The sequence below is a fragment of the Mixophyes fleayi genome, chromosome 4 (genome assembly GCF_038048845.1).
Source record: "Mixophyes fleayi isolate aMixFle1 chromosome 4, aMixFle1.hap1, whole genome shotgun sequence".
Lineage (NCBI taxonomy): Eukaryota > Metazoa > Chordata > Amphibia > Anura > Limnodynastidae > Mixophyes > Mixophyes fleayi.
In genome coordinates, this window is record NC_134405.1 from 26,380,471 (window position 1) to 26,403,742 (window position 23,272).

Below are 23,272 nucleotides of genomic sequence, written 5' to 3' on the forward strand. Positions count from 1 at the left end.
TTTTAGCACTCTTCAGTGCTTTTGGGGTGTCCTCCCTAATTGTGCATTAATATTTCTGGCTGTCAAAAGTCATTTCTGTCAGCAGTATCTACTAAATAATTTTTAGTACTCCTCATTGCTTTTGGGGTGTCCTCCCTAATTGTGCATTAATATTTCTGGCTGTCAAAAGTCATATCTGTCAGCAGTATCTACCAAATAATTTTTAGCACTCCTCAGTGCTTTTGGGGTGTCCTCCCTAATTGTGCATTAATATTTCTGGCTGTCAAAAGTCATTTCTGACAGCAGTATCTACTAAATAATTTTTAGCACTCCTCAGTGCTTTTGGGGTGTCCTCCCTAATTGTGCATTAATATTTCTGGCTGTCAAAAGTCATATCTGTCAGCAGTATCTACCAAATAATTTTTAGCACTCCTCAGTGCTTTTGGGGTGTCCTCCCTAATTGTGCATTAATATTTCTGGCTGTCAAAAGTCATAACTGTCAGCAGAATCTACTAAATAATTTTTAGCACTCCCCAGTGGTTTGCGCTCAGAATGGATTCAAAGCAGTCCACATATGATCTGAATGAGCAACCAGGTTCTGTCACCAGTCCTGATGTTAGTGTTCCCAGTACGTCATCTGGCCAAGGCGATGTCAAACAACAGAGTGTTTTCAAATTAGTGCAAAAAACAAAAACCCAAAAAAAATTTACTGTATTGAAGCAAAAAAGAAGTGTAACTGAGCAAAAGTTAAGTGACGATAAAAAAAAAATTGCAAGCATGCCATTCTACACACGCAGTGGCAAAGAGAGAATGAGGCCTTCACCTTTGGCTATTAGTGGCAGATCGCAAAAAGTTACCCAGCCTACAATTGGTGCACAACTACTGTTACGCGTCAAAGCCGAGCTGCAAGATAACAGTGAGGCATTACAGGAGAATATTTGCTCTGATTCACAAATGACAACAATCCCTGTGGAGAGTCCATCCAACAGTGGGATGTCTAATCGTGAGCATTCTGCTGATGTGTGCCTTAATAGCCCGAGTGTAGCCGGAGATACCCAAATTGAGGATGCCACTTTGGAATTAGAAGAGGATGAGGGGGAGATTTGTGTAGGCGACGAGGGCGCTAATGAGGATGTTGATGAGGATGAGGTTGTTTGTGTAAGTCCTGCACCAGTGGCAGCAGTTCTGGCACGTGACAAGAAAAAGGCCATTGTCATGCCTGGGCATAAAACAAAAAAATCCACTTCTTATGTGTGGAATTATTTCTACCCAAATCCAGACAACAATTGTATAGCCATTTGTAGTGTATGTGAAGCCACAGTCAGTCGAGGGAGGGACCTTAACCATCTTGGAACCTCGTCTATGTTACGCCATTTAACGAGAGTTCATGGCAAAGTGTTGGGAAAAGCTGAAAGTTCTTCCCAAAAGAATACAAGCACTCCCTCATCAGCTAAGACCCTCCGCTCACCGACATACCGACGGCTACAAAATACACCCACCACACCATCCTCATCAATATCCTCAGTAGCGCTCGGAGTTAGCCCGGCATCCCACTTAAGGCTGGATGACTCCGGCACTATTATTGATTGCTCTGAAGAAAGCGTTAGTACTGCTGCTGCTGTTGCTGCTGCTGGGGGTGAATCGTCATCCCAGAGGCAGGTTAATAAAATGAGCAGTCCTACATTTCAGCAATTAACTGTGAAACAATCATTTGCGAGGGGAAGCAAATATGACAGCAGTCACCCAGTCACCAAGCGAATCACAGACGCCATGGCTGCAATGTTAGTGTTAGATCTGCGTCCAATCTCCACCATAAACGCAGCAGGTTTTTCACAGTTAATTGAGGTTTTGTGTCCGCGTTACAGAATTCCATCGCGACACCATTTCTCCCGTAAAGCTATTCCACAACTATACCAAAAAGTGTGTAAAAATGTAGAGATTGCGCTGAAAAATGCCATTCTGCCCACTGTTCACTTAACCACAGATATGTGGACAAGTGGAAGTGGCCAAACCAAAGACTATATGACTGTGACAGCCCACTGGGTTGGTCATTCACCTTCACCAGCAGGAACAGCAGCAGCATGTACACCACTACGTAACATTTGTCACAGGCAGGCCACTCTTTGTATCACCGACTTCACTAACAGGCATATGGCTGACAATTTGTTACGCAAACTGAGAGATGTGATTGATGCATGGCTTATACCACTCGGACTCTCCCCAGGGTATGTCATTTCAGATAACGCCAACAATATAGTGCGAGCATTACAGCTGGGTGATTTCCAACATATTCCCTGTTTTGCTCACACCATCAACTTGGTGGTGCAGAGCTTCCTACGAAATAACCGTGAGGTGCAGGAGATGCTTTCGGTGGCCCGTAAAATTTCAGGCCATTTCAGGCATTCAGCCACAGCATGTAGGAGATTACAGCAGCTCCAAGAGCAGTTTAACTTGCCCTGCCACCAACTTAAGCAAGAGGTGGTAACTCGGTGGAATTCCACCCTGTACATGCTTCAGAGGATGGAGGAACAGCGCAAAGCCATCCAAGCATATTGCACAAGTCATGACATTGGGAAAGGAGGGGGGATGTATTTCACTCTTGCACAGTGGGGAATCCTTTCAGTGCTGTGCAAGGTGCTGAAACCATTTGAAGTTGTGACATGTGAGGTCAGTGCAGACTCTGCTAGTTTGAGCCAAGTCATTCCTTTAATTAGACTATTGGAAAAGCAGCTTGAGAAAATGAAGGAGGAGCTGAAAGCAAGCAATTCAGCAAAGTATGTTGGCCTTGTCGATCAAGTACTTAATTCGCTTCACAATGATCCTCGAGTTATTAAGATCTTGAACTCGGATCAGTACGTTTTGGCCACTGTGCTTGATCCAAGGTTTAAAACCTACATTGAGTCTTTACTTGTAAATGAGCGAGATGTGAACTTTTGCAAGGAGCTATTGCTCAGCAAGTTGGCCGCTGAACTGGGCCTCGGCTTGACAACGTGTCCTCCTTCACTTTCTCAAGCTGTTGCTCGTAAAAAATTAAATTTCCAAAAAAGAAGCAGGGAAGACACAGGGGGCAGACCAGAACAATTTAACATCTGGGCTGGTTTGAAGGATTTTTCAAAAAAATGTGTCACTTTGCCCATAACTCCATCCAATATGAGTATAAACATGCAAAGGATGGTGGAGGATTACTTTCAAGAGGTAGTTGATATGGAAATGTCAGACAGTCCCTTCCCTTACTGGGAAGAAAAGCAGGCCATTTGGAAACCCATGTACAAACTTGCTTTGCAATACCTAAGCTGCCCACCCTCCAGTGTGTACTCTGAACGAGTGTTCAGCACAGCAGGGAACTTAGTCAGTGATCGCCGTAGAAGGTTACTTCCCAAAAATGTGGAGAAAATGATGTTTATAAAAATGAACTACATCTTCCACGAGGAAGGCCTTCACCATCCAAGACATCCAAGCACTGACTGTTCTCTAATGGCGGATTCAAGCGGCGATGAATTGATAGTCTGTGATGATGACGTACACACTGATGAGGGTGAGGATTAAGCTGAAGATGCCGATAACATCTTTTTAAAACTTTCTATGTAAGTGTAGGGTGCAATCTACCCCCAAAGAGGAAAGGGACTTGTGGCATTTCCATATCACATACCATCTTGAAAGGCTGCTGTTAGGGCAATTTATCCTTAAGGGTAGGGTGTCATAGACAGTGTGACCCTAAACTGGCTTTGTCCATTTTTCATAATATTGTACAGTCTATAATGGCTGAATTTTTGGGTATTTTATACAAGTGGAGGGGGGCCTAGAGAGACAGAAACCAAACTGGCTTTTTCCATGTCAATTAATATTGTACAGTCTATAATGGCTGAATTTTTTGGTATTTTATACAAGTGGAGGGGGGCCTAGAGAGACAGAAACCAAACTGGCTTTTTCCATGTCAATTAATATTGTACAGTCTATAATGGCTGAATTTTTTGGTATTTTATACAAGTGGAGGGGGGCCTAGAGAGACAGAAACCAAACTGTCTTTCTCCATGTCAATTAATATTGTACAGTCTATAATGGCTGAATTTTTTAGTATTTTATACAAGTGCAGGGGGGCCTAGAGAGACAGAAACCAAACTGGCTTTTTCCATGTCAATTAATATTGTACAGTCTATAATGGCTGAATTTTTTAGTATTTTATACAAGTGGAGGGGGGCCTAGATAGACAGAAACCAAACTGGCTTTTTCCATGTCAATTAATATTGTACAGTCTATAATGGCTGAATTTTTTGGTATTTTATACAAGTGGAGGGGGGCCTAGAGAGACAGAACCCAAACTGTCTTTCTCCATGTCAATTAATATTGTACAGTCTATAATGGCTGAATTTTTTAGTATTTTATACAAGTGGAGGGGGGCCTAAAGAGACAGAAACCAAACTGGCTTTCTCCATGTCAATTAATATTGTACAGTCTATAATGGCTGAATTTTTTGGTATTTTATACAAGTGGAGGGGGGCCTTGAGAGACAGAAACCAAACTGGCTTTTTCCATTTCTTTACATATTTAACTATAAGTGTAGGGTGTAATATACATTCAAAGACGATGGCTGCATTGCCAATATGCATAGATGGAGAGGAAGACAATCTGTTTTGTGTGTAGAATAGGCCTACCAACGAAGAATTAAACTGTTTTTTTGGATGATTTTTTACCTCAACAATTAGATTACTTGTCTCTAAAACAGTTGGAGCACTAAATTGGGTTAATTTAGGCCCAAAAACATGGATTTTCCAAACAAATTGCAAAACAAAACCAAACAAAACCAAAACCAAAACCAAAACACGCAATGGCGGTTTTGCAAAACCAAAACCAAAACACGACGGTAATCCAGATCCAAAACCGAATCCAAAACCAAAACACGGGGGTCAGTGACCATCTCTACTGCAAATAAACATCACTTCCTTCAGAGACCTGCTTGAAAACATCTTCCATGCTGAAAATCCTGTGACCTACAGATTAGACCCAAAATGTAATCCGTTCCCGGCTGTTTCTGAGGTTTGGACCCAGCATCCAGTACCACCACTCTGCCGCTACCCAGAAGCCCAGGCCAGGGTGATATGCCAGTGGGGATCAATCCACAGCAACCTTGATCCATAGGAAGAGGTCAGGAGTACCAGCCCAGGTACATCAGTAACGGGGTACACTCGCAGCATCAGTTACCCAGAAGAAACCTTGTACTGGATGCCGGTAAAGGAGTCCAGTGGTGGCAGCATTTGTAAGCCCCTCCTACTGCGGTGAGAGGGAGCGTTTGGGATAACGACAGGGAACGGTGGCACAGTAAGCCCATCTGGTTCCCAGCAGCGACAGACAGGGTGGCATAGGCGGTACATCCTGTCACAGTTTCTTAAAATAAATAGAAAATAATGTAGGAAACAGACACTGTCATTTTTTTTTAACAAAGATGATATAATTTATAAAAAAAACAACTATACATGTTATGAAAAGAAATAGTTAAATACATATATTGCAAATAGAACATGCAAAGATCATAAGTCACCTAGCGTTTGATTTACTCTTTAACTTTTACCTGCGTGCCCCTACCAATAGCTATCTTATCTAATACATAACGACACTTGACACTTGTTTGACGAATGAAAGGTCACAAATTTTACTGAAAATTAACTAAAGTGGTGGCAAGGAAAAAGCACGGCGAATCAGCTCTCGGTCACTCCAAAAGACAGAATTATGGGAACCCAAATGTATTTGGACACTTCTATGAGGTGGAGCCTGATTCTGCCCCATTTCGGCTCTATAGCTGGGGCCCATCTAGCAGGATTGCCATCAGAAATTGTGGGGCCCAGTAAAAGTGAAACAGGCAGGGCTCCCATCCCCGCCACTGCCCCCCCTCACCGACCGCCCCCCACCGCTTCCTGTCCCGGTGGTTAGCTTATATTTTTGGAGGCAAGTGTAAAAGTGCCCAAACTCCTGTCAACTCACGCTTTAGCATATCCAGTGTCATTTTAGGTCTTTATAATGATTTTCAGTTTATACCTCTCCCTGTTACGATTTTCCACCCCAAAATTTTTGGACCCCCTAAAGCCCAGCGCCCTAGGTTACAGCCTAGTCAGCCTATTGGACAGTCAAGCCCTGATTATCTTAGAGCAGTAGCTGCACAGTGATAATGTAGAAATACAATTAACAGCCAGAAGGTGATTAATTGTCACTTTCTAAAAACACTCAAATATTGTGAATGGGAATAATAAATGGTATATTGAAAGCATTTTTTTTACACGTTTTGGTTTTCTGTATACACTTGAAACAGGCAAGAATATGTTGCTGAAAATGAGATTTAGACAAAGGACATTTAAGAGGTGAAGACTATGTTAAGTAGTGAAGGACCTTTAAAAAAATAAAATTCTGCTTGTGATCCACTCCAGGCAGAGTGAGGTAATCACGTCAGGTAGCGGATTTCAAGAGGAATCTAATTGAAAAGATCACAATCCCTAACAATACAAGTTCTTTATATAAAACAGCTACTAATCTATGACTAAAATGATCATACCTTGACAGAACTTGCAATATTTTACATTATATTTACATTTTCTATGCAACACAGTACAAGCTATTATTATCTGTTATCAGCCATTTCAGACAAAAAGAGGATGACTGCAGAGTCCTTCAGTCAGATTATTGACAGGAAATTTCACATGTCTATGAAAAGCATTCCCCCTACTGTCACAACTATCCCAAATATCTTCTGGTCTTGTACATACCTTACACACTTCTGCTAATAATATTCACAAATATATATTTATCTAAATAAACTAACCTGTATTGCAGATTAAGTGTCCATATAACAGTTATAATGTTGATTTGCACTTTAAATAATGTGTAAAATTAGCCTGTGTTACTATGATGTGCACATACACATGCCCCCTCTGCCCACATGCTTTACACATACACATGCTCTCTCTGCCCCCTCTGCCCACATGCTTTACACAATACACATGTCCCTTCTGCCCACATGCTTTATACATACACATGCCCCCTCTGCCTGCAGCTTTACACATACACATGCCCCCTCTGCCCACATGCTTTACACAATACACATGTCCCTTCTGCCCACATGCTTTATACATACACATGCCCCCTCTGCCTGCAGCTTTACACATACACATGCCCCCTCTGCCCACATGCTTTACACAATACACATGCCCCTTCTGCCCACATGCTTTATACATACACATGCCCTCTCTGCCCGCAGCTTTAAACATACACATGCCCCCTCCCCATCCCATTACCCCTTCTTCTTACCTTTTTATCCCCCAGTGACAGCACAGGAACAGAAAGATTTCCAGCAGCTCCTGCATGGTGTACCATGTGACTGCTGCAGCCACATGACCTGTGATGTCACAGGGTGAAGAGGATCTAGCCACTACCTACAGTGCAGACAGCCTGTGCGGTGTATGCACAGTCTGTCACATTCATGTTGCACTTTGACACAGGAACTCATTTCTTGGTACACTCTGATCAGTCATCGTCAATTTATAAAGTGCCATCTTCAATTTATATAGCTCCACTAAATCTGCAGCGCTTTACAGAGAACTCACATTAGTCCCTGCCCTATTGGAGCTTGTAGGAAACCCATGCAAACACGGGAAGAACATAGAAACTCCACACAGATAAGGCCATGGTCGGGAATCGAACTCATGACCTCAGTGCTGTAAGGCAGAAGTGCTAACCACTTAGCCACTGTGCTGTCCCAATCAATGCGATTAAAAAGCTTCCACACACAAAAGTACAACATGTAATGAAAATAGTCCCAATACCCCTTTACTCTCATAATCAATGTAAACCATACATAAAGTTAGTCCAAGAACTATTTTAAAAGAAAATTGTTAAAGTGTCATTGAATGTAACGGGTGGTACTACAGTAGTAGGATGTTGGATTTTGATGTAATATTTACACTTCCACAGTGTACCTTTCCACCTTTCTGCTAACTTAAACTCACTCCCAGGATGCAGAGGTGTCTTTCCAGAGTGGAGACTTGGTGCGCAACTTGTTGTGCTGCTTTGGTGTGAAACCAAGGTCTTGTGGTGTGCATCTAGTACGCACCACATCAATAATCTCAGGGGTCAGGCTGTAGAGAGCTGCATTTTACCAAGTGGAAAAATACTGGAAAAACTCTTGTCTGACATCAGGAAACAGGAAAGTCACTAGTCAACAAGTACATTTGGGAAAATTACAGCTATTGTAGGGACAGCAGCAATGAGAAATGAGAAATTATGGATATGTCATCAATAGATCCTTATCCTGTCCCCCTGTTGTTTGGATGAGCCACAGGGTGGGTGGATGTGAGGAATACATGGGAATTGAAATGTTACATTTAGATCTGTTAATTACTAATTATGCCTCTGACACATTTCAGTCTGTTTAATCAATTATTGCTTTCCCGCAGCTCTGTCACCAACAAGATTATCCCTGGCAAGCTTCCTCCAATCAATGTCATGTCAGATAACAGCTCATTGGGTAAGTTGCCTGTAGGAAAATGGACTTGTAGTCACGCTATAACTTATTTTATCTTTTTCCTATTGACATCAGAAAATGTCCCTCTCCCTTTTCTATTACTTCTTTGTGTCTTCTGCTTTTATGTTTCCCCACAAAACCAGTAGACTTATTGTTCAATACCTTTTTTTTTTCTAAGGGAATGTAAAATTCTTCTACTTGGGTGGTAGATTTATTTGCCCCCACATAGAGCAGAAACAAGCACTTTTGCGTAAAGGAGATATATCTGGGAGACAACTCGATTTTCTCACGGACGCTATTATGTTTATGTTGACTCACAATTTTTTCTTATTTGATTCTATTTATTATTTACAGACACTTGGGACGGCCATGGGTACCAGGTTTCCCCCGAGCTTTGCTAACATCTATATGGGGGCTTTTGAGGATGACCTCATTTGGGGCGGCCCTTTCGGGGCGAACCTGGTACTCTATGGCCGTTATATTGACGATTTGTTTATTATTTGGGATGGTGGTGCACAATTGGCAGCGGATTTTGTTTCATTCCTTAATACTAATGAGTACAATTTATCTTTCACACATCAATTCAGTTTTTCTTCTGTTAATTTTTTGGATATCACACTCTCAGTGGACGAAACCATTAATCAAATTGTTTGTACAAATTACAACAAACCAGTTGACGCAAACACATATTTGCATTATGAAAGCGCACATTACAAACCTTGGATAAAGAATATCCCTAGAGGTCAGCTATGTATAATAAGGCGTAATTGTACTAGGGATGACGATTTTATTATACAAGCAAAAGAGATGACCAACAATTTCCTTGGAAGAGGATATCCGCAAGTTTTGATTAGTGAAGTACGTGATTTTGCACTTAGTAAGAATAGACAAGATATGTTGATTCCACATGAGATAGTGGAATTAGATAAAGCGAGTAGATATATAGATGTAGAGGTTTCCAAAGACCCCAATAAAAACAAAAACATAGAAGATAATATAAATACAGACGAAAATAAAAGCCAAAGTATAAATGAAGATAAAAACATACATGAGGATAAAAATAAAAATAAAAATAAGAATAAAAACAAAAATAAAATTGGAAAATCGAATAGGAATTCCTTGGTCTATGTGTCGAAATTTAATAATAAGTCCCATGTGATTAAGAAAATCATTACAAACAATTATAAAATTTTACAACAAGATATCGTGTTGAATGATGTCCTTGAACCGACTCCTAGAATTGTATATAAGAAAAATAGTAATCTACAAAATCTATTAGCACCGAGTGTTTTGAAAAAACACAAAAAGGGACAGACTGAGGATGTGTCTTGGCTACACCCTAAACCCTCAGGGTGTTTTAGATGTGGGAAGAAAGTCTGCTTAACCTGTAATTTTATTAAGAAAGGTACCCTTAGTATCAAGTCCTACAGCAATGGTTCTGTACACTGCATCTCACAATTCATGAATTGTGATACCACCTATGTTATCTACGTACTGGAGTGCCCTTGTGGACTCCAGTACGTAGGTAGGACTACTCGTTCCCTGAAATGCCGGTTCAGGGAGCATAGATTAAATATTCTCAAGGGTGTACATAACCATAGTGTGTCTAGGCATTTTTGCGAGAGACATAATAGTAATCCACAAGGTTTATCAATCATTGGGGTTGAGAAATTTGATTGCACGCAAAGAGGAGGGGATAGATATAAGAGACTCTGTAGAGGCGAGGTTGCATGGATGTTCAAATTGCAAACCATGTACCCAGATGGCCTAAATGAGGCTATGGAATTCAACGATTGATATCTCTAATTAGCCCCTCTTCTTTGCTTTTGGATGCAATTATTCGTCATATTTGACATATAAGAGATTTTAATTGGGCTCATATGTCTAGGGACTGTTTTACTGTTGTTATGGTTCTTTTGGACCCTTGTCTATTGGATTTGTCTATAGGTTTACGCCTTTGACCTATCATCAGTATTATTAGTATTATTATTATTATTTATTTTAAATTGTATTAAAATATTTTATGTATATACACAGATGTTGTGGTTTATCCCATCCACTATACTGCGTTTTTAACTTGATATGAATATATATATATATATATATATATATATATATATATGTGTGTTTGTTGTTTTTATATAAATACCCTGAAATATATATTTTTTTATGTTATTATTATGCTATATACAGATATATATGTATGTATATATATATGTGTGTATATGTATATATGTATATTTTTTATAAATTATTATATTGGGTTTGTTTTGTTTTATACAAGTGTAGATTTCCAACTTTATTTATTTGGACATTGTTCTCAACATATGGCCGCTAATGACTTTATGAGGTTCCTCCCTCTTCCATACACTATATATGACCATAGGAGAGAGAGTTAGCTTTATAGCTTGAAAAAGTCCGCTTGGACGGACGAAACGCGTCGCTGCTTGTCATTTTTCCTACCTACGGAATACCCACTTTTGAGCATTAGCTCTGTTGAGCCTCATCTATCGGGAAGACATTTGATACATTGCCTTCAGAGGCTCTTACGAATTCTGCATTCATCAAGAGTGCTTACCTCAGCAAGAACATTGCATTATGTAGTGCATACTCTGCAGTTTCTGGGGTTTTGCCAGTATCTCTGTTCTGTAGCTGGGGCTGGTTCTGAGTCTCTAGGGCTCATTTCCAGTTCTGTGTATCCATGTGTGGGTTCCAGGACTGTGGTTGTCTCACAATTCTGAGTTCTCCATTCCTAGTCACGGTTCTGAGATCCTGTCTCCAGTTCCAACTCATTCTGTTCTGAGTTTCCATGTGTTACACATTCTGAGTTCCTAATAGTGGGTTCCAGGTCCATGTAACTGCTACAGGTGCTGGTATTGTGTGTCCCCTGAACTGCTCCAGAGTTATTACAGCGGATTCCAGTTCTGTACTCTGGAGCTCACTCCGGTTCTAGACTCCCATGCTGCTAGTGTATCTCAGTACATTCCAGATGAACAGAGGCATTATCAAGGCCTCCAGTTTCTGTTACACTCCTGCTTCAGTAAGACCCAAGGGTCCTGAATTGGGTCAAGAAAGTCAGACGACCATGACACTGGTATTACATGCATCATACAGAAAGAATGGAAGTGGCACTGAGTAGTTGTCCATTCATATTGAGAAGTTTTAAACAGTACATCCTCCATAGTAATAAAAGTATTGTTGCAAGAGAGCTTGTAAGATTGAATGGCTATGGCTCAGTCCGGTACTGCCTATCATTACCAATGCGTCAGACCGTGTCGCTTTCTGACAAACCATCTTGTGATGGTACCTGTGCAAATGATTTTGGGAGGCAGACGCATTGCAGAAATTGTGGGATTTCTGGGGGTGGGACCAACCAGTCTAGTAGTCTGGAGGTGATTTCTTAATACCCATTTCAGTGGTCTTTATAAAAGTTAAAATTTTATGTGCACTACTTTCATATCTCACCCTCACTCATCCCAATCTCTTGCAGGACTCACCTCCAATCTCTCGGTCTGCAGACCTGGTCAGGAATCTAGACAGCCTTCTGGCTTCTATTATGGTGACGTGTGGACATCCTTTACATGTTTGGGGCAACATTTTCCTCAGCCATCTGATGCTCTTGCCTGTCTCAAAGGGAAAGACATCCACATGTTCGGAGACTCCACTCTGCGCCAGTGGTTTGAATATTTGGAGAGGTTCATTCCCAGTAAGATTTTCAATTCATTCAATTTATTTTTCTACAAAAATGAATTGATTATGTATGGGAGCACATTATTCTATGTAGATTCCTCTATTTATCTATGTGTTTGGTGTTGGAAATTGGAACTGAATTCCAACTTCAGGAGTGCTTTGTTTAAAGAATACGTCTCTTTTTTGCTTTTAAAACATAAGAACCTAAACATTTCTGTAATCTCCTCTTTACAGACATTCTGCTGACTTAATCAAAATATAATAAATATAATACATTAAATTAAGTATTCTAAAACAAATGGGTAGTTGCAAAACTAGTTGTGCAAAACAGCATAAACAGCATGAAAACTGCAATGAACTCACCTCACAAGTCCAAAAATCAGATTGTGTCCCATCTAGGAAAAGGGTGTTTAGATTATCTGGATCTGCAGCTAATGCCTTTGATAGATATATGGCTGTAGAGACCTTTAAACAAAATATGGAAAACTGAAGAAAAAAATGTGTCTCATTGTCACAATCAGCACGTGTGACAAAGGGTTAATCAAAAAACAACCACCTGGGGATAAATGTACCAAGTTCCGATTTCTGCAGGTTTCTGAAAATCGGCAACTATGCAGGGGAGATTTAAAGGGGCGATGGCTGGTAAAGGAAAGTTTGCCTTTACAAGCAAATACAAGAAAAATCACAAATGCATGAAGAAGCAACACATAAGTAGCACAGATAAGTGTGAGTGAAACGGTAGGGACTCACTCCGAATGTAGCAAAGGTCATGACAAGGACATATGCGGAAGATGGACAGTAGACATACAGGTAGGTAGAGGGTGCCCTGAAAGCTTACATTTTAGATGGAGGGATGGTGACAGACATTAGGAGCTACTGGGATAAAATGGGTAACAAACTTTAATCAGCAAAAGAAAAATGTATCTACCTTGCGTGTCAACCTTGGTGTTAGTTAGAGTAAATGTAGAAGAATAATCATAAAATTGATGACTTAACATCTATGTAAATCATCAAATTTAGTAGTTGTATTTAATGGTGGAATTGTACAAGTCATTCCGGCTAAAGGTCTATTTTTAGCAGTCATTTTTTGATTTGTGAAAGTCCCTTGTGAGAGATAGGTATGGTCAGGTAGAATATATAAGATATTTCAAGTCTAAAGAGCCATTAATTCTTTAGAATCTCAACAGTTAAGTATGACTGCTCAGAGGTACATAAGATCAAAGGTGTGCCCATGATAATGTCACTATCATTTTCCTCAGTTAATAATGGAAACCTTTCATAATAGATGATGATCTACTTTAGAAAGGAAATGGTTCTTGAGATCCAATGGTCATAGATTAAAAAGTAGGTTTCCTGTTGAGATGAGGCTCCTCCATATTGAGGCAGTTAAAGACTTAAAGTGCTGGAAAAAATCTATGCCCTCTCTGGGGTTACATATTGCATATTGTTTATTACTAGTTTTACTATTAGTTTGAAGGGAAATCCCCATTTGCATTTGTATCCGTGTTCATTGTGTTCATCACAGGTTTGTCACAATTTTTGGGGCCAAGTCATGGTATATCTTCAGTTTAGAACCTTCAAATAGGATCTATTTGATTTCTACATGCCATTCTTATTTATTTTTTACTTTGAAAGAGGGCATCTTAATTATTACATCTCCCGAAGAATCTTGATGTTTGAGGAGGAGGCATTTGGAGTTCATCCTGGTCCTGAGCTAATTTGGGAAAACACTATGGGGTATATTTACTAAACTGTGGGTTTGAAAAGTGGAGATGTTGCCTATAGCAACCAAATAGATTCCAACAGTAATTTTGTAGAATCTACTAAATAAATGACAGCTAGAATCTCATTGGTTGCTATGGGCAATATCTCCACTTTTTCAAACCCGTAGTTTAGTAAATCTAGCCCTATGTGTGGTTCTAGACTTTCTGGCTCCACTGATTGTGGGATATTGTGAATACATAAGTTGATCCATCTCTCATGGTTATCAAGGTTTTCAATTTTGCCTCTGAAGAATTCCAGTTCTCTATGAAAGAGTCCATATCTCTGATTGTCTCTGTTTGGAATTGCTGAGATGATTTCGACTTGCCTTCCAATTTGTTTGTGCGGTTTGCAATGGCAGTTACATTATTTTTAAGGTCAGCTATTGATTTCTGAAGATTCAAGGCAAATGAACCTATGCCAACCATTAGAAGTTCTTGTAGTATAAGGATGTCTTCTTTAGTGACTGGGATACTTTTAATGTTGCCTCCTGTTATATGTCATTGATAGAGGTGAGGAAGGTGTGGTGTTGGGTATGGAAACTTGTCTCTCTTGTCAAGTAAAGTGTTATGTGACCTTAGAGGTTGCCCCATTGGCATGGATACCTGGATAATATAGAGGAAAAACAGTGGGTTATGAAAATAATACAATCTTGTGTCTATGTGTTACAGTAGATCTGGGTAAGTGGGTGGTGTGTGGTTACTCTTGTCTCATGAGAAACTTTGTGAGAAAATTATTTTTCACTGTTGTCTTTAAAATATAGAACTCTGTCATTTCACAAGCGGCCACACGGCAGAAGCAGAGTTCAGATATTGATCTGCAATGGGAATATCAGAAAATCTTTATTGATTAAGTATTTTAATACCCACAGGAGCAATTTTGCTATGGATCATTAAATTATCAAATGTGGGGGAGTCCCCGCACTCGCTTGAGATGAAGACCAGGGGATAAATATATCAAGCTGCGGGTTTGAAAAAGTGGAGATGTTGCCTATAGCAACCAGTCAGATTCTAGTTATCATTTATTTAGTACATTCTACAAAATGACAGCTAGAATCTTATTGGTTGCCATAGACAATATCTCCACTTTTTCAAACTAGCAATTTAGTAAATATACCCCCAGATGTTTTCAGAGCCTTTCAGGGATGAGGTGGCATGATCTGTTCCTTGCTGCTATGCTGCCTCTTTACTCTGCAAGTAATTATTTAGGAGATGGCAGCTTGCAGAGGGATGGAGAGCTGAGTTCCTTCCATGAAGCTTTCAGGGAGCCAACTGCTGTAATGTGAGTTTGTCCTGTGCCGTCCAGCGGTCAACAGGGAAAGTGAAGTGTTCTGGGTTCTTCCAGTGGTGTTTTCCGCTGCTTGCTGTTATTTCAGCAGGCCACCAGTCTCAAATTCCTGCTGCCTCTCAATACTGCTCTGTGCAGACATCCACACACTGTGGCTCCTCTTCTTGCACTCAGGCCTGGTTAGGTATTCTTACACCGGCCCGGTTATGAGCCAATGCAGCCACCCATTGGACTTGAGATGAGTCCACCTCCGCATTAGCAGCATATGCACCTGGTTTACAATAAGTCGTCATTACCATATGTGCATATACAAAGAGGGAGATTTACTGACCTGCGGTTTAATCAAAACGTAAGGTTTTATGCACTTTCATGTGTTGTTTGGAAATTGAGATTTACTAAAGGCCAAACCACACATCTATCAAAACCATAGTGGTAGTTGGTAGTTTTCCAAACCACATGTCAAACTGACGCTTATTGGTAAAAAGAAAAACATGATTTAGACAGACGATAAATCACACTTGCCAACTTTTCCTCTTTGGCTTCAGGGAGATCCCAGGGGAGGTGGGCATGCGGGGGCGGGGCTTGATGAAACGCATCATTTTGGCCCCACCCCCTAAATGAATGTCACAATTTTGGCCAATTACAGCAGGGGGCGGGACTAAGAAGACACAATATTTGCACCATTAAGCCATGCCCCCCGTCACTTATCTATTGTGGGGGAGAGAACCGGGAGGTTGCCATGTTCTCCTGGGAGCCCTCCCAGAAATGCGGGAGAGTAGGCAACTATGCGTTAAAGAAAAGCAACTAATGAATCTCTAGGGACTGAAGTGTCTTTTACATTTCTGTCTCCATTACTGAAGCCATGTTGTCTTATCTGTCAGTCTTTGGTTAAAACTTGGTCTCCATGAAAATGGCCACCTCCATAGACATCAATACATGGACATAGGACACAATTTCTGAACTGTGTCATCCTGCCACAGATGGCGAAGCCAACCACATCTTGTACTGGCTCAGCATCAGGGAGAATGCCAGACTCTTCAGGGAGTGAGGGAGATCACCCCTATTTCAGGGAGTCTCCCTGACATTCAGGGAGAGTTGGCAAGTATGCGATAAATGTGTCTGTCAAACTCAGAAAGCGCTGTAGACTCAAGATGTACTAAAAACTACTAACTGGTATTCATGCCAGTGAACTAAGAGGTTCGTTGTCTAACGTACCACTGGTGTTCATCAGGGACCGCCGCAAAGAAGTTTAGGCTTAGCTGCAAAAGGTACGCAAGTTGCGTATCCTAGCAACAGGACGCCCCTGGCCGGAACTGCAAGGCGACTGTCCCTGCTCCACAGAAGAGCAGTGGGGACGGTACCTGATGGTGTCCTGTTTGAGCTATCTAAATTTTTTTTAAAAACCCATCCCTTCCATTTTCTACAAGCTTAGTCTACACAGCATTGGGCCTGGTCCTTTGGGTAGAGCAAAAAGATGATTGAGCCAGAGATACACCTGGAGAGTGTCGGTCCAATGCTAAGTAGCACAAAACCGTGCTACTTAGAAAGAAAGAAAAGCTGATGTCAATAGAGATACATGGAAAACATTGGGAATAGGAAATTCTGATTGAGGGCGGTAGACAGAATAATTAGGACTTAATTTGACTTAAGGAAGGAGGCAGAGAACTTTGGAGCCTTGGAAATCGAATTCTATGACCGAAAAGGTTGTTTTGCAGAGGTACCAATTGTTGGCGATAAAATATTTGAATTCAATTTCGCTTCATCATTTTGAAGAACAGTCATTTGCGCTATAATTCTAAAGTCTACAATTCATAGAATGAGGTAGACATGGAGGTACAGGGGCTACCAGAACATTCATTGAAGGCCACACTATGAAGGTAAAGGAACTGAGAGGTTATTGTGTAAGGATACAGAGAATTGTCATGAGCAAATTCTGCCTAGGGTAAATAATTGGACCAGTCAAGATCATGACCAGACACATAACACCTTAAACACTGTTCCATAGACCGTTACCCTGAAGGAGAAAAGCACAATTTACTTACTATAATTTGACAACATTATAATATACATTATAGTAAAAATAGCAGTTCATTCTTTAGTGGAGAATGATTGAGATAAGGGAATAATGATTAATTTTAGTAAGGTCCGTCATGTTGAAGCTTTTCTAAACTTTTTTTCTGTTGATTCAGAGCGAGGTAAGACAAAACATGACAATTAGAGGAAAAATCTCCCTAACCCCATACATTGCGGCAAGGCTATTTTTTTGAGACCATTTCCCCTCAATAATATCCTCTATTAAACATAGCTATATATACTATTTCTTATATTAAAAGCATCTAATCTCTTTAATTTAATCTAATGAAATTGGCCTCACCGCCTTCCATGGTAAATAATTTCACAGGCCGTTTCACAAGGTCAGTTGAAGAAGCTAGAGAAAATTAGTTGGAACGCGCTGGAATGGAGAGTTGTAATTGGATGGGCTAACTCTATAATGCACAGGTAACAATAAATATATTATTTTTTTCTCCTTAGGTCTCAAGAGGATAGACTTGCATGTTAATTATCAATCGGGACCTCTGCTAGCAGTGGATGCTAACGCTGGTCTGGCCATGCGATGGAGGGCCCATGGACTTCCCATAAGGACAACCAAGACTATGACTTCTGACATACATTATGAGGCAGCCCACATAGCTGGAATAGGTGGTGGGCCTCATACTGTTGTTGTGATGACCTTATGGGCCCACTTCACCACCTACCCTGTGAAGATCTATTTAGAAAGGTTGGATCGGGTCCGTCAGGGAATTGCATCTTTACTGTTCCGCAGTCCTCAGACCACTGTGCTAATTAAATCAGCTAACACGGGTTACAAGTCAATTTATGGCAGTGACTGGTTGTCTCTTCAGCTGGACATCTTATTGAGGGCGGCCTTCAAGGGAATGGCTGTTACTATCCTGGATGCCTGGGACATGACATCCTGCCACTATCTTCCTGACGACATCCATCCAGGACCACCAGTCGTCAGGAATGAGGTGGACCTTATGTTGTCTTACATATGTCCACATTGAGGGGCAACACTCTTCTCAGTTACAAGCCGGCACATGTTACCATCCTGTATTTTGGTATGGGTATCTGTTGACCATGGTATGACAGCTAGATCATGTATAGTTGGTATCTCAGCAATAACTTCACTTTGACCATTGCTAATACTCTTTATTTTAGAAATGAAGTGAAATTACTGTGGATGAAATGTCGCGTAACGGTTTACAATTTGTATTAAACTATTTGGATATTATGTTCTTGCAATGTTGTTTTGTCTGTAGTACTATATATATATATATATATATATATATGTATAGTTTTATATGTTATCTTACTGTTATCAATACTGTTTTTTATAATGTATTATGAATAAACACATCGGTTTATGATGTTTGTAACATTTCGGCTATTGCTTCCTTTTTGCATCCGAAGCTTTGAAGGAAGGCTGCCTCCTGATATGGAGAAAGTACATTGGTGTGAATGAACTTTTATCTATTGTATACAACTCTGAATTGAGCGCCACTCTTTATTGTATTGTTTTCTAATCTCTTGTGCACGGTATATTGTAATAAATAGACAGCGCAATCAGATTGTATATCTCCACATAATTTAAAATGTGGAGAAGTTCAGATAGAATTAGCCAAAGGTCAGACCATTGTCAGAAAATATTTAATGAGAATGGGCCTGATTCATTAAGGATCTTAACTTGAGAAACATCTTATTTCAGTCTCCTGGACAAAACCATGTTACAATGCAAGGGGTGCAAATTAGTTTTCTGTTTTGCACATAAGTTAAATACTGCCTGTTTTTTCATGTAGCACACAAATATTAACTTTAAATTTCAGTGTACAAATAAGCTATCAAGTATTTGTGTGCTACATGAAAAAACAGGCAGTATTTAACTTATGTGCACAACAGATTACTAATTTGCACCCTTTGCATTGTAACATGGTTTTGTCCAGGAGACTGAAATAAAAAATTTGTCAAGTTAAGATTCTTAATGAATCAGGCCCAATGTTACTAACTCAGAATCTATATCAGATCTGGATAACCTTTTCTTGGACATGGAAAAACTGCTGGTCAAAGTAACACAAATTTAGTGGTATGTTAATGGCCTTGAGCACTATATTGCGCAAGGCCTTTAACCTTTAACCTTTACACATCAACAAATCCCCTACATTTGAAATAGATAATGTAGAGTTTATGAAAGAATGTGATCATGTTCTACATGAATGTTCCTTGAATTTAATGGCAACAGGAAACATGTAAAATAAAATATCAAAATAGCCTCACCGATGAAACGCAGGCATATAGAAGTAGGGAAGACGAGGGGGTGTCCAAAAAACTAAGGAGAAAGTACATATAGTGAACAATGCAACATTGAAAGATAATGGCATTTTCAATTTATCTAAACACCAATTAAAGAAATATGAATTCTCCTTGTTAAGCAAAGGTCGTACCTTTGCCCCAAGCAATAACCTAGTAAATTTAATTAATAAATATACCAGCAAACTGACTTTGAAGAGAGACACTTTGTTAGGGAGGAACTAGCGGTTATTTCCAAATATGAAAATGTATCGAAATCAGCTTCCAAGTTTTATCCTTTAGAGTCAAGGAGTAGTCATACTGGTCTTTTCCAGGAGCTAGTGATTAAAGATTTATGTAAAAATAACTATGAAAATCCTCAAAATACTTATTTTTCCAAACAGGAATCCCTTGCTTTGGAAACTCTTAGAAATAACAAGGAATAAAGCAGGGTGACAAAGGCGGGGGTTTGATGTTACTAGATAGCACATACTATATAGAGGAAGTACAGAGGCTGCCTAATGATGAAAACTCTTATATTAAACTGCAAAAGATCCCACCACGGAGTTTACCTCCCTACTGAGAGATACCTTATTTAAGGGTTTACACGAGCATACAATAACCAAAGAGGAATATCAATATCTATTGGTTTTGCATCCCATTATTCTGCTATATCCATAAGATCCATAAAGCATTGGAAAAACCTCTGTGTAGACCTATTGTAGCTGGCATAGATTCCCTGACATCCCATCCTTGAATATGCGGATATATTTCTTAGAAAATATGTGATTAAGTTACAATCCTATCTGTAAGACACGACCAGTGTATTGAATGTTTTTGAAATCTTCTAGTGGAGTCCCACCCACACGTGGCTTACTATAGAGATACAATCACTATATACAGCAATAGAACACATCATCATCAGTTTATATAGCGCCACTAATTCCGCAGCGCTGTACAGAGAACTCATTCACATCAGTCCCTGCCCCATTGGAGCTTACAGTCTAAATTCCCTAACACACACACACACAGAGAGAGACTAGGGTCAATTTGATAGCAGCCAATTAACCTACCAGTATGTTTTTGGAGTGTGGGAGGAAACCGGAGCACCCGGAGGAAACTCACGCAAACACAGGGAGAACATACAAACTCCACACAGATAAGGACATGGTCGGGAATTGAACTCATAACCCCAGTGCTGTGAGACAAAAGTGCTAACCACTGAGCCACCGTGTTACCCATGAAATGTATTAGCGTTTGTAGGCAATTTTTAGACCCTGATCCTGACTGAGTTTTTATATGTGAATTAATTAATTTTATCTTGTCTCATAATTATTTTAAGTTTTTATCTCCAAGTGTACGGCACGGCAATGGGGATTAATTTTACGCCAAGTTTCACAAATCTTGTAATGGGATGCTGGGAACAAGAATTTATTTATAATCCTAACCCCTTTTCTAAGCATATAAAAATATACAAGCGCTATATAGATGATATACTAATGGTTTGGGACGGTGATGATGACTCTATTGAATTTTTTTTATCCTATATTAGCGATCATGATTTTGATCAAAAATTTACAGCAAACCATAGCCGTAAGAACATTGAGTATTTGTCACGGGCACTAGGAGTCTTTACCCAGGGATCACCAGGTGATAGGCTTACCAGAGCAGTATAGGTGGTAATATGGTACTCTGGTAGCAGGGTGATCACGGAACAGAAAATAGCAGATGATGAGATGCTCAGGAAAGTCTATGACTAGCAGCACTGGCAATATGGAGGTAGTAATACACGAGGAACTGTATGGACAAAGGACACGTGAAGGTAGTCAGTGGTCTGCGGTAGCAAGTTGTACCACTGCTATAGTGAGGAGGAATGTCCAACAGACGAGGAGGTGATGAGAGTCAGCGGTCTGCGGATAGCAAGTTGTACCGCTGTCTGAGTGAAGGAATGGAATCCAAGTGGAGGTATCCGGGGAGTCAGTGGTCTGTGTTAGCAAGTTGTACCACTGCTATGTGAGAGGATACTGGAACAGGTGAAACTGGAAACAGGGGTCAGTGGTCTGCCACTAGCAAGTTGTACCACTGAATATATATGTGAGGAGGTGCACGGGGAGAGACTGCAACACAAGATATACACGGGCACCTTAACTTTGATCCACAGTAATATGCACAATATAAATGTATATATGACTGAACAACACTGCCAATATAGAAAGTCTCTTGAAGTAATCCAGCACGAGATAACACAGTCAATGATGGCAATAGACTCAGCGGATAGCAAACTCCAGAGGAGAACCAACACAGTCCAGCAAGGTATGCAATACACAGCACAGTCAATGAGAAGTATGCATACCGTGGTTCAGGAGAAGGCAGTCAGACAGGAGTGCAGAGATACCTGAACGGCAGGAGGCCGGCAGGATGCAAAGTCCCTGGATGGGTGAAGCGGTGGTCTAGTAGGTGCAGCGCACAGGTAGGTAGACCAGCAGGGAACACAGGAAAGCGTGGAGAGCGGATCAGCAGTAGATGGATGAGTAGCGCTGAGGAGTAGCAGCAGCGGGTCTCTGCGGGAACACGGAGGTAGCCAATAGCAACCAGCAGGTGCAGTAACGATGGGACACGGGAGAGCAGAGTTGAACTGGAACTGTTGATCACGGAGAGTAGCGGGTAGCAATAGTGGCAGCAGACTCAAGGAAACACGGGAGAGTTGACAAGAACTGAAGACTGAAGCGCACAGAGGCAGCGGATAGGAATCAGCCAAACAGTCACGATGAAACACAGACGGGTTGCAGGTTGAAGACTGTAGTGCACGGAGGCAGCGGATAGGAATCAGCTAGCAGTCACGATGATGAAACACAGACGAGTTGCAGGTTGAAGACTGTAGTGCACAGAGGCAGCGGATAGGAATCAGCTAACAGTCACAATCATGAACAGGTGAGTGGATGTGGATGAAAGACTGTAGTGCACGGAGGCAGCGGATAGGCATCAGCTAACAGTCCCAATAATACATGGTAGAGTTGAAGTGGTTAGAAGACTGTAGTGCACGGAGGCAGCGGATAGGAATCAGCTCACAGTCACGATGATACACAGAAGGGTAGCTGTGGTATGGGAACCACAGTAGTAGAAGTGGTTTGGAAACCACAGAGGTAGAAGTGGTTTGGAAACCACAGGAATCAGCTGGGCTGAATAAACGAGGAAACACAGGAACACCTTCAGAGACTCATGGGGAATGAGACTCCAAGATCAGGCAACGTGGTGTTGACCACAGGTGCTTAATATAGGGAGGTTGCCTGATCTGCCAATTAAGTTAAAGGAACATACACTGAAGGTTTAGAAAGGGCTGCGCATGCGCAGTCCCTCAGGATGGAGGACGGCCACGGTTCCTAAATGTCCGGGAAGAAGCACTCACAGTCCGGTGAGTGACAGTACCCCCCCTTTTAAAGGTGGGCACAGAACGCCTGGAACCGGGCTTGTCCGGATTTTTGGAATAAAACTTCTTCAGAAGGGCAGGAGCATTAAGATCTTCAGCTTTGATCCATGAACGCTCTTCAGGACCAAAGCCCTTCCAATGAACGAGGAAACGGAGGACTCCTCGCGAAATTTTTGCGTCTAGTACCTCAGTAATTTCGAAATCCTCCTCCTGATGAACTTGAACTGGCTGCGGTGCTGAGGGAGGAGTCGAGAAACGGTTGATGATGAGAGGTTTGA

The 23,272-nt window shown here is 40.8% G+C and overlaps 1 protein-coding gene across 2 annotated transcripts in view; it reads left to right on the forward strand.

Annotated features, from left to right (window-relative positions):
• LOC142151142 (NXPE family member 3-like) overlaps positions 1-18,537 on the forward strand; it is a 67,992-nt gene extending 49,455 nt beyond the window's left edge. The window contains exons 4-6 of one of the 2 annotated variants that reach the window (XM_075206496.1): positions 8,418-8,488; positions 11,976-12,191; positions 17,756-18,537. In XM_075206496.1, coding sequence (XP_075062597.1) covers positions 8,418-8,488; positions 11,976-12,191; positions 17,756-18,288 — 820 coding nt within the window. In that variant the 3' untranslated portion in view covers positions 18,289-18,537. The remainder of the gene's footprint in view (positions 1-8,417; positions 8,489-11,975; positions 12,192-17,755) is intronic. The other variant, XM_075206497.1, reaches the window with a different exon arrangement.
• Positions 18,538-23,272: the final 4,735 nt, after the last annotated feature.